The sequence below is a fragment of the Lynx rufus genome, unplaced genomic scaffold (genome assembly GCF_022079265.1).
Source record: "Lynx rufus isolate CCGP_SWC_20201006 ecotype Redwood Valley unplaced genomic scaffold, mLynRuf1.p SCAF_1, whole genome shotgun sequence".
In the NCBI taxonomy this organism is placed as follows: domain Eukaryota; kingdom Metazoa; phylum Chordata; class Mammalia; order Carnivora; family Felidae; genus Lynx; species Lynx rufus.
This window is the reverse complement of record NW_025814823.1, coordinates 142,837,821-142,855,899: the sequence shown is the minus strand read 5'-3', so window position 1 is coordinate 142,855,899 and position 18,079 is coordinate 142,837,821. Positions and strand designations below refer to the sequence as shown.

At 46.6% G+C, this 18,079-nt stretch overlaps 1 protein-coding gene across 3 annotated transcripts in view; it reads left to right on the top strand.

Moving 5' to 3' along the window:
- The window catches only part of ARSB (arylsulfatase B), a 169,439-nt gene that overhangs the window by 130,940 nt on the left and 20,420 nt on the right, over positions 1–18,079 (top strand). The window contains exon 7 of one of the 3 annotated variants that reach the window (XM_047088429.1): positions 2,712–5,653. The exons of the other annotated variants lie outside the window; for them this stretch is intronic. Within the exon in view, the coding sequence (XP_046944385.1) occupies positions 2,712–2,713 (2 nt within the window). The 3' untranslated portion in view covers positions 2,714–5,653. Of the gene's footprint in view, positions 1–2,711; positions 5,654–18,079 lie in introns of those variants that run through there. 3 annotated transcript variants of the gene reach the window in all.

Here is an 18,079-nt window from a genome sequence, read left to right as displayed (position 1 = left end):
GTTCAGTTCAAGCCCAGAGGGCAGAAGGGAAGGGTTGGCGATGTGCAGGACTGGGGAGGGCAGCACAAACAGGGAGGTACGGAGCCGTTGGTCAAATGGGTCTGCGAACAAGGACACCAGTAGTAACCATTGCTACTATTTATTTCTGGTCTACCAAGGCCCTCCTTTGTCTCTCCAAGTAGAGAACTGATGCCACTGAGAGGCAGGTAGAAGACTGCTGTGGACATTCCCCAAGGGCTGCTGTATTCATCTATTGCTGTGTAGCACATCACCACACACTTTACAACTTAATACAGCACCCCTCTATTATCTCACGGTTCTCAAGGTCAAAAGTCTGGGCAGGCTCTTGCGTAGGCTCTCACAAGGCGACCATCAAGCTGGCAGACAGGCTTGGCTCTCCCCTGGCAGCTCCAGGGCGGCTCCGCTGCCAGGCTCAGCCAGGTTGTTGGCAGGACGCAGTGGCTTGTGCTTATACAACTGAGATTCCTGTTACCTCTGCAGAGAGAGAGGCTGTTCGAGAGGCTGTTCTCAGGCCCTTGCTCAGCGATCCCCTCCATCTCAAAGACAGCAAGAACCTTCCTCTTGTTGAAATCCTTCTATAATCTCCCTGACTTTTGTGCTCTGAGCCAGAGAAAACTGTTTTTAAAAGGCTCAGGATTAGGGTAGGCAGCCCAGATAATCTCCCTATCTTGAGGTCACTATCAGTGACCTCCACAGAGCCCCTTTTGCTGTGTAAGTCACATAATCACGGGAGTAACACCAAGGGACAAAGGGCATGGGTTTAGAATTCAGCCAACCCCAGTTGCACAGTGTGGTCCCGTTTGACCTTGAAAAGACACCTGGAGATCCAGGGCCCAGAAAACTGTGCTCAAAGCAGGGGTAGAGTGGGGGTAGGCAGGAGGGAGCGTGGCACAAGGAAGGGAAATGTTCTCAGGTAGCCAAACAGCGACTTTTGGAGGCATAATCAGAGGACTGTGCTGAAGAATTAAGCTCCTTTATCAGTTTTGTCAAGCTTCTTTGCAAGGTCCCATAAGCATTAGAATAATGAAGGGCACAGGGTCCCTGCCCTTTACCAATTCACAGTCTAATGAGATTATAAGGCATCTCCTAGACTGGAAATGTTGTCCTGATAAAAATGTATACCCTGAGACATCCACATATCTCCAGGAATATAATTGTATATATTTTAGGGACTGGCCTGATTACCTAGCACCTTTAGTTTTATATGTGATTTGTTGTTGTTGTTGTTGTTTGGTTTGTTTGTTTTTATTGTAATCTTGGTTTGGCTTGCAGCTTTTTGTGTTCCTCTCTATATTCAACAAATACTTCCTGGGACTGATTATATTCACAGCACTCCCCTATTCTTGTATCTAGGGCTCCTCAGTCTTTATAGTGCCTAAGAATCACCTGGGCAGCATTTAAAAATGCAGCTTCCTGAGCCCTCCTTCCACACCCCTTGAGGATCTCTGAAGCTATCTTTCGATCAAACAATTTGGCAGTTCTAATGATACAGGGACCCTATTCTGAGGAAGGTTGCTATAGGGGCAGGAAGAGTATAACCCAGAGTTTCTTAGGTTTCTTCAAAGTTTCTTCAAAGAGCATATAAATGAATCAGGGAAATAAAATGTAGATCTATTTCACAAAAACTAATAATACACAACAGTGGATGCTGAAGAGCCACTGAGAACTAGAGAAAATAAAGAATAGGTGGGGCGCCTGGGTGGCGCAGTCGGTTAAGCGTCCGACTTCAGCCAGGTCACGATCTCGCGGTCCGTGAGTTCGAGCCCCGCGTCAGGCTCTGGGCTGATGGCTCAGAGCCTGGAGCCTGTTTCCGATTCTGTGTCTCCCTCTCTCTCTGCCCCTCCCCCATTCATGCTCTGTATCTCTCTGTCCCAAAAATAAATAAACGTTGAAAAAAAAAAAATTAAAAAAAAAAAATAAATAAAGAATAGGTGAGATATTACATAACGAGAGGACTATTCCTAAATAAAGTTCTCAGAAGATTTCAAAAGAGATTGGGTTTTAACTGGGCCTTGAAAGAGGGGCTAGGTCATTTCTGGTGGGGAGAATATTTGAGTCAGGCACGATGGCCTTATGCAGTGGCAGATAGCTCAACACCACTTAGGGGGACTGACTGGCTCGATATCTCTTCAGTGCTTCATCGAGGATCTGTCTTGAAGCACAACCTCATTCTTCTTCCTTATTAGGTTGCTTTTAAGAATATTTCATAAGAGGGGCGCCTGGGTGGCGCAGTCGGTTGAGCGTCCGACTTCAGCCAGGTCACGATCTCGCGGTCCGTGAGTTCGAGCCCCGCGTCAGGCTCTGGGCTGACGGCTGATGGCTCAGAGCCTGGAGCCTGTTTCCGATTCTGTGTCTCCCTCTCTCTCTGCCCCTCCCCCGTTCATGCTCTGTCTCTCTCTGTCCCCAAAAAATAAATAAACGTTGGAGATTGCTCCTTCCTTAAAAAAAAAAGAAAAAAAGAAAAAAAAAGAATATTTCATAAGAGATTGCACATGTACATAGAAAAAGAACTTAATCACAGTTGAAATATATGCACGGAGTTATGTATAATTTCAGCCTGATTTGTTTAAGTGTCGATCATGCTGAAAACCTATATAGACTCCAAATGGAGATGGCATCCGGTTATTAAACTCAGATGCCAGCCCCTTTCATTAACAATGAACATTTTTGCTCTGTATCTTTTCCTTCAGAGGTGGCGGGCCTACAGACATCTCAGACAATGCTGCCAATCAGTGAAAGAGAGGAAGTGGTCACGAAATTCAATGTGAGAACACTCTATCAACCTTTTGCAATGGGGAGCCTTTGTTTATTCATGTAACCCATATTGGGAGCTCTTTCTATTTAAAGGGATTACTATCTGAGTGATTTATTGGAGACCGTTTGATACTTGCATTTTATAATTCTTTTTCCTCACTCAAGCGGTTTTGAATAGATATCCCCTGCTTTCCAAAATTCCTGTTTCGCCGCTTCACTTTTACCAATGACGTACTTTGGTACCCGTTTTCAGTAGCCAGAAGAAGTCCGAAGAGGGTTTTCACTTTTACGAAGAAAGGTGAAAATCGAGAATAGCATTTGGCATTTGCTTTGCAGCGAGGTCTCCTACAGGCAGAACGCACCCTGGGCAGGGAGAGTGGGCCCACCAAGCTCCTTCCCCGGGAACCACACTCAGCACCTCAGCATCAGGTTGCTGCCTAGCTTTGAGCTGCGTCTGTGAGCATCTGTGCTTTATTGCGATTTATTCTGTGCATCATTAGCAAGATGTGTCCTAAGGTATCAGAAAAGCCTGAGACGTTATATTTTGAGCTTGGAACACTCAAAAAATTTTCCAGGTAAATGAGTGGTAATTACTTCTTTGATTTATGCTACTTCAGCTTGTGAAAGGTTTCATGGGATCGCTCTGCTTTTCAGTAGCAGGGGAAACCTGCATCAGAATGTGATGGCAGAAAATATATTCTACTTAGTGAAATCAGAAGAAGATAAACAGAACTCTCTCTTTTGCTGATACTCATAGTAAATACAAAATGAGAAACAGTAGAGATTCGTATGATACTGTATGATCCTATTATTGTAGAGTACAAATCACTGTTGTGGGGTTTTCTTAAGTGATAAATAAATGCCTGGGTGGCTTCAGGTAGAGGCTGTATCTAAAGGCTAATTTGCATAATTAAATAACACATAATTTTGTGTATTCCTGCAAGAGTAGAAAAAGTATTAGTGGAAATATGTTTACTTGTTTCTTCTAGGTACAGTCATAATTTATAAACTTATCACCATCATCAATTATTATTAAACTCATATGTGCCCTGGACAATCTTGAGCCCTCTAAGCTTCATCTAATGCTACATCTAATTGTGGGTGCTGGGCGTGTGCACCAGCATGTGTTTGAGCAGAATGTTCCTTTGACTTTGTGTCTGGAGAATGTGATAACCACTACACTAAGGAAACTGACTTTGACTTTGTTTCTGTAATACGACCATATCAAATATTTGGGGTTACTTTAATCATTTCTACCAAGTTGATCTTGACTGTTTTTTACCATTCCCTGTCTGTCTGTCTGTCTATCTATCTATCTATCTATCTATGTGTATGGTTTTTGTTGTTGTTGTTTTTAACATGTACATCAAGTTTGAAGTTTCCTTCAACTACTTTCCCAGCCTGGTTTCAGACCCGTTGCTCCATGAGGAGCTTGTCTACTCTCCTCTCCTCTCCACTGTGAATACTCTTCTCTTAACATTAGGGAGGCCTGCCCTGCAAGACACTGTGTTTCCCTCCTCAGCTCAGTGCCTGTTCTATTATCTTTGCTTCACTTGTGCACTTCCCAGGACCTAGCAGACAGCCAAGCACTTGCGTATCACTCTGTCAATACTGTAAATACCCCGCACCTTGAAGGGGGGACAGTCTTGGAGCACTTTCCTGTTTCCAAATTGATTTGCTTAGGGATTCCAATATGCAGCACATATGCCTATGACCCTGGGGTACTCTTTACTGCTTACAAGGATGTGGCACTTTTTCCAATCACTTAAACAGTCAAGTGGCTCTGCATTCATATCTTCCAGGCAACATTTGGCCAAAAATTCTGGATATGTAATCTCTGGTGCAGGATTAGTTCAGTTGGCAGATATCCTTCCAGCGTAAAAAAGAAAAGAGAAAAAGAAACCATGGATGAAATGTGAATATACTGGGGGTTTTTTTGTCTGCTTTAATAATTAGTGTTTTTCAAATATTCAGTGTCTGCTTTTGATATTGAGTTTTCAGAGACATTGTATGGTCAAGATTGCATATTCACCGCTTCACACAATATATAGTTTTTGAGATAACGATAGAATTCCAAATGCTGATACACCCAGAAGAGAGTGTGCTTTCTCACCTCACACATCTGTTTTGCTTTATGCAGGAGAAATTTCACATGCCAGAATGGCTTTCAGTGGATAGAGGCAATCTGCTTTATGTTGAGCCTCTGCAGTTCACAGATGCAAATGTTTAGAAAGCAGTGAGGTTAACATGGTTATTTCTTCATCTGAAATGTCCCCAGTCACTGCTTTTGTCCTTTTAAAAAAAAACAAAAAAACCTTTGTTATAAATCTATTGTGTGTAATCCTTATAGCCTTGCCTCATAATTCTGTTATCAGAACTAAATTAACTCTTCAGTGGCCTCCTAGGATGAATTTCAGGGTCCTCCCAGTTTATACTGCTAGTTTGATTGTGTCCTCTTGATAGAATTGATGTTCTCGGGGAGGAGATGAGGGAAGCATTTTCACTACCCAGAACAGAATCCCACTAACCAAAAGAATAGCCCCCACCCCAAAAAAAGTTCCAGGCTATCAATGCATGTCCTCAATTATTTAATCAGCAAATATTACTGAGCATTGTTGTTTCACTCTGCTAGGAAATGTGGGCAAGGCAAGGATAATATACAGACGCTCACCTCAAAAAAGGTACAGTCTGGTTGGACAGATACCATCTAAAATAATGTAGGTGGCAATGTGTAATACGTGTCAGATGGCACTTCCTTACTGTGCTCCTGCTGCTCCCACAAGGAGGTTTATCACCCTACAATTCCAGACATGTTTTTCAAGGTTGTTTTTTTCAACGATTATTTATTTTTGAGAGAGAGAGAAAGAGAGCACAAGCAGGGGAGGGACAGAGAAAGACAGAGGGAGACACAGAATCTGAAGCAGGCTCCAGGCTCCAGGCTGTCAGCACAGAGCCCAACGCGGGGCTCAAACCACAAACCATGAGATCATGACCCGAGCCGAAGTCGGACGCTTAACCGATAGAGCCACCCCAGCACCCCTCAAGTTTGTAATTGAACCCAACACTTGAGGACCTGAATCTTATGCAGAGATTTACCTCACTCTTCTTGTATTGCTAAGTTGTTACGCTGTGTGAAGCTGTCTGTGTGGGAAGAAGTTTATGCAAACAACACTATGTCAAAGGTTCAAGGCGTTTGAGAGCTTGGGAGAAGTCTAACCACAGTCATTTTCTGATACAACTGAACAGAGGAGTCGGCCACTGAAAGTTCCCAAAACTCCTGAAGCACAGGAAGGCCAAGCGCAGGTCCTGATTGAAGCGGTTTAACTAATATAGTCCCCGGTAGCACTCACTGCGGCAGGAAGGCCTTGTGTTTTTCTGAAAACGTGTCCTAAATAAACCCGCAAAGCTGTGTGCTAATTACAGTTTCGTGATTGACGGTGCAGTTCTGTTGGTGTCTAGAATTAGAACAGCGTAGAGTGTCACCCAGAAAATGAGCTCACGTGGCAAAAACAGACAAAACCCTGCTGTCAGCAGAAATCTGGTCTGCTTTTCTGCTATGGAATGTGGGCTTCCAGACTCTCTAGACCGTCTCTTTCCAAAGCAAATGAGAAACAAGTAACTCACAGGCACCGGCTTCATTTTTCCGTTCAAAGCACGGAGTTTTCACTGTGCTGCTTCAACCTGTGTTTGCACGACCGAGTTCTCCAGGAAGTACTTACACCAGTGGTACTAGAAGTTCATGAGATCAGAATGCCGGTTTGGGGTTTAAATGTAATCGCTTCCATTCCTATTTCCCCTCCTGTCCTGACTCCCTGCATGGCAGGCTCTGTCTGTGCTTGTCCCCAAAGGAGAAATGACAGTCCTACTCTGAGCACTTGAAGACAAGACAAATAAGCATTCGGCCTTGGCGGGAGATCTCAGGGGGTCAGTGAGGCATGAGGGTGACAGGGCGCTCGAGACGTGAATGGAGATTGTAAGAGCTAAGTTTGCTAAGGATAAGCTAGGGAGCAGCGCCTTTTCTTCTGGGACAGCAGATGGGCCACTCTTTGCCACATCAAAGGTCTGGTGGGGTGCTCACCATGCTGGGCCACCAGATCAAGGTTTGATGAGAAGGGTCCAAAGAAGGGCCCTTCTAATGCAGTCTATACCTTCTGCCAACATTCAGCTGCCTCTGATTCTTTTCTGAGACTGGGGCTCCTGGGGACAGCCAAAATCAGTGGGCTAGGCAGGCAGGCAGCTTTGAGAAATGTGTCAATGGGATGGAGGTTAGGGCCAGGCCTGTAGGCCTGCTGGGGGGAGAGCAAGGCAGACCCCAAGTCTAATGGCAGGTTGCTAGGGCACAATTATCTGAGCAGGAACGCAGGGGTAAAGGCAGATAGGCAGTGAGTGGCCAGATGGCCTGTACCAAACAGCTGCAGGGTCACTCCTGCCTGGTGTCAAGCCTGCTCCTGGGGCTCTGGCTGGCCTTAGCCTGACTGCAGCATGGATCTCTCAGCTCCAGCCAAAGGGCAAGATGTGCTTCTGATTGTGGGAGCTGAGCCAGACCTCACAGCCCCTACCCTCCTCCCTGAACATGCCCCAGAATTATCTGTCTCCCTGTTGTTCCTTACTCCTTCCAGCTCCTCCATGGGACTGGCCCTCAGTATAGACATACGAGAGAGTCACCCGTGATATATGTGAAAAATCTGGTACCAGATGCTTCCCCCTCTGGCTGGAGGTGGGCCTGAAATCTCCCCCAGTGGACTCATTTGCCTGCTTAGCGTCCCTCATTGAGCCTCCAGTGCCCCCTCCAGAACAGAGCCAGACTCAAGTCCGCAGTGTGGGGGCCCTGCCCAGGGCTGCACAGCCACATTGTCCCACCCCGTTTCCTGCCCCTGCCCTGTACTGGCTTTCATGCTCAGCCATGCTGTGTTCTTCCCGTCCCCCCCTGTGCCACAGGCTTTCCTGCCTCCGTGCTTTTCCTCATGCGGCTCCCCTTGCCTCGACCGCCCATTCTTGCCTTCCTCTGCCTGGGGAAATCTGGCTTATCCTTTGAAATCCAGTTCAAACATAACCTTCCCTAGTAAGGCCATTCCAGCCAGTGCCTGCACCATCTTTCCTGGCAGAATTAAATACTAATTGCTTCTCCATTGGTGCCCACTCAGCATTTTATTTGCCCCTCTTGCCCATTATGACAGGCTTATGCATGCACATTTTTGTTAGATTCCACACCTCTCAAAGACAGGCACCTGGCCATCCGTCCATTCAGCTTTGTATCCCTCCCAGCCTAGTGCCTGCAACATAGTTTGTAATTTACACATGTCTGTGTTGCAAATCCGTTGCCTAGGATGGGAGCCTTTAGCGCTCATCAACATTTTAACTCTGACTAGTTGTGAAGGTCAAAAGCAGGGCACGTGGAATTGCTAACATTTATTGGTGACTTTCTGTGTGCCCCACCTTATTCACCATCCAATGGAAATGTCAGCTGGGACACCGTTGGCCCAAGAGGAGAGGGCCACAGGGGCTATCCTGGTTGCCTCCAGTGACATTGCAAACAGAGCGGAGGCGTCAGCTGATGCTGAGTGCTGAGCGGTCCTGGAGGCTGAAGTGAGATTTGTCCCTTGTGGCCTTCAAAACTATTTGGCTTTCTGAAGTTGCCTGTGGCTCCGGAAATCGGGGAAATACTTTAATAGGAGTGCTTCTCTGTGCTGGGAGGTATAAACGCAACATGAAATGAATCTTACTCCACCCAGTACAGGATGTGCTCTGTGAGCATGCTGGGCTGCCCTGGGCCAGCTACGAGCACTAGGAGGGTGTCCTTCCAGCCACCCCGGAGCCAAATGCAGGCCTCATTACAAAAGTGTCTTAAAAACCATGCGACAGCAGACATTTGAACACTGACTGGATATCTTTGTCTCTTCAGGCTGCCGTAACAAAATACCACAGTCTAGGTAGCTCATAAACAACAGAGATTTATTTCTCACAGTTCTGGTGGCCAGGAAGTCCAAGTTCAAGGTACCAGCATGGTTACAGCCTACACTTCCTGATGCATAGCCATTATCTTCTTGCTGTGCCCTCACATGGTGGAAGGGGAAGGAATCTCTCTGGAACCTCTTTTAAAAAGCACTAACCCATCCATGAGGACTCCACTCTCATGACTTAAGTGCGCCACCCCTTTCTTTAGGGGTTAGGATTTAGACATATGAATTTGGAGGGGATATAAACATTCAGACCATAGCCCTGGATATGTGAAGCCATTAGGGAATTATTGTTAATATTCTAGGAAACATTGCTCATCTTTGCTCATTAAATCATTATTAATGTGATAATAGTATTGTGATTATGTTTTTTTTTTAAAGAATCCTTATCTTTTAGAGATATATATACTAAAATATTTACAGGTGAAATGTTATGATGGCTGGGATTTGCTTTGAAACGACGTGAGGAGGAGGGAAAGGCAGGGAAAGATAGAAGATTGGCCATAAGTGGATAATGGTTGGAGTTGGTGTTGGGTACCTTGGTATTACGCTATTATATTATGCTATTCAGTCTACTTTTTGGTGTGTGCTTGAGATGTTTTATAATTAAGGTGTTTTTTTTAAGTTTTAATTTTAATTCCAGTTAGTTAACATATAGTGTAATATTAGTTTCAGGAGTGCAATACAGTGACTCAACACATTCGTACAACACCTGGTGCTCATCACGACAAGTGCCCTCCATAATCCCCGTCACATCTTTAGCCCATCCTCCCTCCCACCTCCCCTCTGGTAACCCTCATTGTGTTTTCTATAATTAAGGGGCTGTTTCTTGGTTTTTCTCTCTCTCTTTTTTCCCCTTTGCTCGTTTGTTTTGTTTCTTAAATTCCACATATGAGTGAAATCATAGGGTATTTGTCTTTCTCTGACTTACTTCACTTAGCATTATATTCTCCAGCTCCACTTATGTCATTGTAAATGACAAGATTTCATTCTTTTTTAGGGGTGAATAATAATTAAGGGTTTTTTTTTAAGTATGTGGGAAAGAAAGTTATTTTGTTCTCATCCCTTCAGTTCTTCGATTCACTTTATTATGTCTCTTTGCCTCACTCAAGGTCACCTTGACCTTCGGGAAGAGGGTCCAAATTATTGGCATCCTCACCCCTTTAGCACTTTCACGTTCCTCAAATATATTTAAAGGACTCCTCCTCCTTCTAGAACCAGAAGGGTGGGGGTCAGCTGAAAGTCCTAGAACGGTCTACACTTCACAAACTCTGGGCTTAGGCTTCTTCTGGTTTGAAACACTTGCTTGTCCCCAATGAGAAGTCACTGCCTCCTTGATGATAAGTTATAGAAGAGAAACGTACCATTTTCACTGAGTCTGGACCCCAGGGAGCTGGCATGGGTTAGTTTTGTGGAAGGACACTTTCATGGGGCTGACTCTACTTGGAAGCCAACTGATGAAGATGTGTTATCTGAAAGAATCTAGGCACCACCAGCTGCTTAGGAACACAGTGTGGACAGCATGCTCAGCACTGAATTATTTAATCTCTCCAATATTTCTATTTTATCTCCCCCCACAGATTAGATGCTCTGAAGTCCATTAGCTTAATGCTTTCCAGAGCAGATTTTCTCTGGCCTCATTTCCACCACCCTCTTGTTCCCCACCGCACCCCCACCCCCACCACACCCCACCAGGAATGCTCTGTGCTCACTTTATTGTCCTCAACCACTGCCCGTCTTCATGGCCCTGCTTTCTGCCTGTGCACAGTTGCAAGAGACTCGAGGAAGAATAGCTGATTGGTAGTGACAGGGAGCGGGGGAGCAAGCATGGCAAGAGTGGGCCAGCTGGTGAAGTCTTACATGGAACAATTTAAGCCTTAAGAGTTGTCAGGGATGCCTACCCCTTTGAGTTAACATCTTGTCTAGCTTCCGATCCATGGCCCATTTTCTAGTGGTCTGACTTGGAGGAAGCTACCGAAGCCATACTTATCACATTCCAGATGCCACAAGAGCTCTGGGCGTTAGTGAATACGGCACATGATTAAGTCAGGATCCAGGAGAAGCTGACAGTCAAGAATAATGAGGCAAATCTAAGAGGCTGGAATGCAACAGCATAAAGGTAGAGGGCTATGCTGGCAGCCATCTGCAGAGAACAGCATGAGGAGGAGTGGCTGCCTGGCAGCTTTCTGTGATGTGGCCACAAGCACCTACAGACAAATTTTGAAAAATCCAGTTACATGCATAAAAGAAGTTGGAAGCGTCAATAGTATAATGAATGCAGAGGAGGGGGGCCAACCCGGAAACCACGCTTTGTTTCCTGTAAGCTTCTGGAGGGGGGGCGGGCATCTCAACAGATGTTAGCTGTTAGTAAGATATTATTATTTCCCTGGTGGTGCCTGATTCAGTTTGTTGTATGCAGAAGTTGATCTGTAAACATCTTGCCTATTAACAGCCTCTTGACATCCTTTGGATACAGAATTGCTGTGTATGTCGGGGGCACTGTGACTCTGTTACTGCTTTCTGCTCCCTCCGAGCACCGGTTAGCTTTTTTGTTGTCATCTCTTCTAAGTCCCTCAGTTACACAGTAGGGTCGTAGCGAGGAGGATAACTTCAGAGTAGATTTTACGATAAAAATAATAATGGTAACCGCAATGGCTACCATATTTTCCCTCTATTTTGTTCCAGGCTCTGGCGTGGCACTTTGTATTGGGCCATTTAGTCCTCGCAGAAACCCCAAGAAGGTCGATGGTAGCATTATTCCTATTTTACAGAGAAGTAAAGTGAGCTTTAGAAGAGTCATTTGCCCAAGGCTACACAGCTTGGAAGTGGCGAGCTGGGATTCCAGAGTCCAGGCTCTTCACACCTATCCAGAGCTGCCCGTTGCCCAGCAGCAAAGAGCTGTTCTCTTGAAGGGCTCCTTGTGGGTGCTGCCTACAGGTCCCACAGGCTTCATGTGTAGGGGTGAACGCGGACCCGAGCCCCCAGAGCCTGGTGGTACCACCAGTGATAGCCAAAACTTTATAATGTGCTTCAAATGGACTTTCCAGCTCACCTGGCCGCTTTCCTGATGAGAGGACACAGGCATGTTGACCCTATATATTTACCTGCACACACTGTCATTCTCCCTCTTTCCTACTTGGTTTGTCTGCGTATCGTTTTCCAGTGGTCTCTGGTCGGCAGGTGCAGGAACGTTGCAGAGAAAAATCAAGTCACTCAACCAATATGTATGGGGCTCTAAGTACTAAGTAATTTAAAAGGAACTTAAAGATACAGTCTCCACCCTCAAGGGGCCTTGATTTTATGGGAGATTTGACCTAGAGCTCTGAGGACACGTGGGACACTTGGCGGGTCTTCCCAGCTCAGAGAGAGACTGGGGATGGAGCCGGGAGTTGGGGAGGTGCGGGCAGGCAGCTCTAGTCAGCCCCACCGAATCTGCCATCTGAGGGACCTGTCCTCACCCAGCCATCAGCATGGGCGCAAGCAGAAACCACCCATCTTTGCCTCTTCTCCAGGATCCACTCTTTAAAAGCATTTGGGTAATTACAGCTTCCATTTCTGCTTTGGTTGTTGGTTTTAGTGTATTAATCACCTGCCATGTCAAGAGATTTCCCTGACCCTCCATGCTCTTGCCCTTTCCTCTCAGCAGTTAGGGTGGCTCCGTGGTTTCCATCTCTTCTGAGCCACATGAGAGTTAGGCACTTGCCAACCTCCCTGTCCTCAAATGTACCCTCTGCTTTCTTCCTCACGAGAAGCCTGTGTGACTGCAATGACCAAGTCCTCTACCCTCAACGGTAGGTGGGCATGGAGGGGCTGGCAAGGGAAGAAAGGAGGAATGAACTAGCTTTGATTTAAAAAATTCTCCCAGAGTTGGAGTGAAACACTCTTTTGCTTTTCATTCCACATTTTTGTCACATCTACTTGAGCGTTTATTAATCCTGAGAGATAATCTCTCCCCTGGTATTTCTGTTTCTTTTGCAAGATTCTGACTCTTCTTATATCTTGGGTGAGCTTCGTGAGACTAAAGGATGTTTCTCGGGGCACCTTGGTAGCTCAGTCGGTTCAGCGTCTGACTTCAGCTCAGGTCATGATCTCACAGTTCGTGGGTTCGAGCCCCATGTCAGGCTCTGTGCTAACAGTCTGGAGCCTGCTTGGGATTGTGTCTCTCTTCCTCTCTCTCTCTCTGCCTCTCCCCCACTTGAATTCTCTCTCTCTCTCTCTCTCTCTGTCACTCTCTCTCAAAATAAACAAACTTAAAAAAAAAAAGGGCATTTCTTTTTTATTCACCAAACATTAATGGGTAACAAGTCTTAGAGTCTTTCAGGCACCCTGCTTATACTCTTGACTCACCAGGAGTGCCAGGCGCCCTTTCTGGTTCTGCGCATTGCCCTCAGGTGGGAGAGTCAGGGCACTGAATCAATGAAGAGGCCCGTACTAGACCCAGTGCTCCTTTCCTGCACGGAGTGGCCCCACAGCAGTTTCCGGTACTTAGTAGGTGCTCAGTGAGCAGTCATTGAATGGAATGAAATCAGTTCCTGGTATGGCACCAGGTACAGAGCAGACACATATTTGTTGAAATAATGAATAAATTCCTCTATTCCATGGCAGAAGAATTCCAGTCTCCATAGAACTCACATCATTTGAACCTCTGGAAGGGATTTGGGCTGGATGAAGTAGGAAAGCAGCCATCAGCAGGGGAGCAGATGTCTGACCCAGGCCCTCCAGCCAAGAAGACCGGCACTGTGTCTGTGGGAACTTGGATGCTCTGACCTCGGGGAAGCTTGCAAGAGTGAAGGGGGCCGGGGGGAGTGCGAATCCAGCGGCTTTCTGGGCTCCTTCTGGCACTCTTACAGCAGCACATACTTTCTATGCCAGCCCCCAGCTCCAACAGCTTTAACAGCCTAGTAATTATCTCCTGATCAAGGGAGGCAAGGATGTGTGTGGAAATCACTTTTTAGTAGCAAATATGTCTTTTGGAAAAAGCCCCAGTAAGCTGCTGGCTTTCTCTCAAGTGTTCAAAGGATACCAGAGGACTGACAGGCTAATTTAATCACATTAATACAAGAAGTGTCCCCAGTGCAGAGGGAAATATATTGTGGTAAATTGTCAGTTTTGGAACTGGGCCTCCAGCTCCGATGTGTGAGTACAAATGCTCTCTGTGAGAGTAGAGGAGTCACGTCACACAGGGGAAGGGAAAATGCTTCTTTCCAGGTCCCCGGACGCCTGCTCCTTAACAGAGGAAGGCTCTTGGTCTCATCCAGATAAGTGTTTTAGAAGAACAAACACAGCTAAATGAGACCTGGATGTCCCATCCTCATGCTTGCAAACAGCTCGCCCCACCCAAGGTCTAATCAGAACCTTGGAGCTCCAGGCATTCACTCATGCAGCCCCATTTATCAGAGACCTGCACAGTGCAAGGTGCTGGGCATGCCATACAGTGGTGAACCAAACAGCTGTGATCCCTGCCTTTTGGGCATCTTATACTTCTCTAGAGAGACAATAGTAAAGAAAGAAAGAAAATGGTAATATGGGTTATGAAGGATTAACAGGGGTTGACCTAATTTCTTTTGGGAGAGGATAAAAGTCTGCTCTAAGGAAGTAGTATTTGATCTGAAACCCGAAGAAGAAGTTAGCCAGGCAACAAGCGTAGAAAGCGCCCCCCGTAGAGGGAGGAGCAAATGCAAAGACGTCTTTGCAGGGAAGGACCATACAGACCAACGGAGCTCAGTGTGTCCAAAGAACGGTATGTCCAGAACATAGGGAGGGAGGCTGGAGGAGGGACGGATTCGTTAAGATGATGCCAACTGCTGGAGCAAACCGAAACTGTGTGCCGAACCAAATCACATGGGCGTTTCTCATTCACGTAGAGCCACAGACAGCTCTTGTCCAAGCAGTATTTGGGGGAACCACAGCTTCTTCCTCCTCGCGGCCCTGCCATTTTTAGTGAGCTGCCAAGGCCGGAATGCTTGTTTGCATGGCGGGCTGTGCCCAGGAGACCTCTCAGGGCGCAGGCCCGTCTGGGAGTCTGCTGTCACGTTGTTCAGGTTCCTTTGGCACAAGGTGCCTGCAAGGTGAGACTGTGATGCGCAGGAGGGGATGCAGCAGGTGAGGCAGGCCCTGTAGGCCGAGCTCCAGAAGTTAGGGTTCATTCCAGCCGTGCTGCGAAGAGCGAGGTGAGAACACACCCGTGGCAAATCCAGTGCCACTTCTCAACCTACATGTTGGGTCGCGCATGTCACACGGCGTGTCTGAACCGAATTCACCACCCCCCCCCCCCCCAGAAGCATCGCCCTCAGTTTCTTGTTTCGGAGGCGCCATTCCAGACCTAACAGTCCTGCTCTGTTGGCCGCCCGGGCTTGCCGTCTACCTCCCAGGCCTGGGCAGTTTCCGTGCCTGCCCAGGGAAGCTCTCTGATTGGTTTCCTGCTGTCCCAATACAGCGTGCTGATTTCCACTGTGGCCTGTCCTCTCCCAGCGACAGTTATTCCTAGCTGGGATGTTTTCCCGGTATCGAATCATCTGAGAAACGTAATAATCGCATCACAGTGAGCATGGAGATGAAGCTTTCGAAAATGTGCCTTTTTGTTTCTGCTCAAAAAGATATGACTGGTTGCCAATTATCTGCTGAAGAAAGTTTGAACTTCTGTAGTTTGGGGAAACCGACTCAACCCAGCCTTCCCGAACCATTCTTAATGTGTCCCCCTCCAGTCAGACTGTGCTCCAGACACAGCACGGATTTGGGGGCTTCCTGCCCCAAGTTCTTCCCCTCTGCCTGGGACCACCTCTTCCTCTCTGTCCACCTCCCCAAATCCTACCAGTCCTTCAGTGCCAGCCCTCGTTCCCAAGTCTACCCTTTCCCAGGAAGCTTTCCCTTTCTCCACCAGCCATAAAAAAGCTTTCTGTCTCTGGCATTCTGTAACGCTCCGCAAAGCCCTTTGCACAATGGCTTGCAAATACTAGGTGCTCAGTTAATGCTTAAATTATTTAAATTATATACCAGACCTTTGGCATTTGTCATTGATTGCCTTTTAGTGACATCTATCCTTCCAATTAATTTATAAACTTCTTAAGATACTCAATATCTAAGATTGTGCCCAGCACATCCTCAGAAAAAAACCTAATTAATGAATGCTTTTCTATCATTTCTGTGACACCTTGCACAGCTCCTTCAACACAGCAGATGTTCAAAGCATTCTTGTTGTTTTAATACGTGATACCTTCATAAATGCAAAGCTTTAGTCAGTTCAGGAGGAATAGTTTGGCTGAGAATTCGAGCCCCGAAGACAGACCTTTGGGCAAAGTGCTGGGTGGGGAGTAGAGATTGCCAGTGACTGTCTAACCCTCTGTGGCCAGCTTCCTGTTTTGCTTCTTCTGCCCAGCTCTGGGTTTGTCATAGAGTGTTTAGTTACAAATACTCCCACTTTCCAATTTACAGTGCTCCTTCCCCCTCCCGTCCCCTCCCCACACACAAAAAGAGGTTGCAAGAGGGGGGGGTGATACCCTTGGTATCTTTTTAAAAATTTCCATGTTATCAAGATTCTTTATGTGACAAACCATACTAGAGCCAGGAGAGAGCATCAGAGCAAAAAACCATGTTTTCAGAATTTACTGTAGCTCTGTGGGGTTTTATTTGCCTAGAGTACAATCCTGCAGTAAAATGAGCCCCCCGCCATGATAGTGGGCCCCTCCATCCCATTTCCAAATCTACCTGCTTCTCAACATCTTTGAGTCAGATGGAAAATTCAGTTCTGTCTTCTTTTTCTCTGTATCTTAATTGGCTTTCCAGATACAAGTCCCAGAAGTGGGATTTAGCTCTGCACATCATCCCTTAATGTGAGCAGGCTCACAGCGGATGGGGGAAAGGGAAAGGGTAGCCATATTGAGTGTCAAGTCCCTCCTACCTGCTTTGGGCCTCACATAAAGAGCAAATGACTGGTCGGGAGAGAGTGTCTCTCCAGATTGGAATGGCCAGCTCAGGGTCAGATTCTGCCCTTTCTGTGAGTCACTTCCCGAATGTGTGGGGGGGGGCCTGACAGCCAGCACTCTTCAGGAAGCACTCCGGGATCATGGATGTGACTGCTAACACCGGGTTTTTAGGCAGAACCCTGGGGCTTCGGGAATCTCTGGAAGTCTGTCTGTTGGACTCCCTAATCAAACTGCCAGATACAAATCAGCATCTACAAATGCATGAGCGTCGAAGGGGGTTGCTCTCTGGAAGCGGATCTTCTCAAGTGGGTCTGAAGAAGTTGGTGGCAGGTCCCTAACACTTCATTCTCTCTCAGTCAGTTGCAGAGCAAAGACACCATCATTGCCCACCTCCTCACATGTGCTTCCAGTTTTCCTTGGAAACAGAGAGCGTGTTCTGGATCCTGGTTCGTGTGAGACCCTGGTAGTCCCCAAATTTAAAACATCCTTAGTTTCGAGCAGGCTGCTTCCAAGAACGAGGGTAGCTAGAGAGCGTCGTCTCAGATTTTCGCTTTTTTACCTTTGGCAAGCAGCACCTAGTGGTCCTCATTTCAGTGATTACAGGGTTCGTGTAACGGGCCGGGGTTTGGGCTGTGGGATAGCAGTTCTGTCCTTGGAAGAGTGCCGGCCAGCTTTAGCTTTCCGCACTGCAGTTGTTGGCACTGCTCACAGTGTGAGGCCTGGGGTCAGGAAGGACGGCATCACCAACCTGCCCGGGGAGGCCGGGCCCACCTGACAGCCATCGAGGGCTCATGCCACGGCCCCCTTTCCAGATTAAGTATCAGTTTACCTTTTTTTCTCATCCTTATCCAAAAATGTGCTCAGAGCCTAGACACGTCCTTCACACGCACTGGAATCAGAACTGTACAACACAGGAAAAGTGAGGCCTTCAGCAAGGCGTTTTGGACCATGAGGCTTTGTGGTTGGGATTTCACCAAATGCCATGTTGGGGGGCGGGGGAGTCTTCTTTCATCCCCAGCCTGGTTCATGCTCATCATCTTAATCACAGGCTAAAGATGAATATTTCTGGTTAGTTTCGCCTTTTTTATATATACACAGTGCCTATTTATAGCTATTTGCTGACGGACTCTACCAATTACTTTAAAAGCTTGTATTTAGAGAGAAACAAACTAAAAATGTGAATCCACTGGATACCCATAGTTCTGCATTGAGTTAGCTTGTTGTGGGGCAGGGTCAGAACAGAGACGGCAGTTGGCACGTGATGATGTCAGAACTGGAAATGATCGTCTGTTATGACTTTAATTGGAGGATGATTAGAGAAGAGACACACTCTTCTATCTGTCTTATCTTTGTTATTACAAGCTTACTGGATCCCTTGTGCATGTTTATTTGGGGTATTGTACGTTACAAGCCCAGTGAAATTGC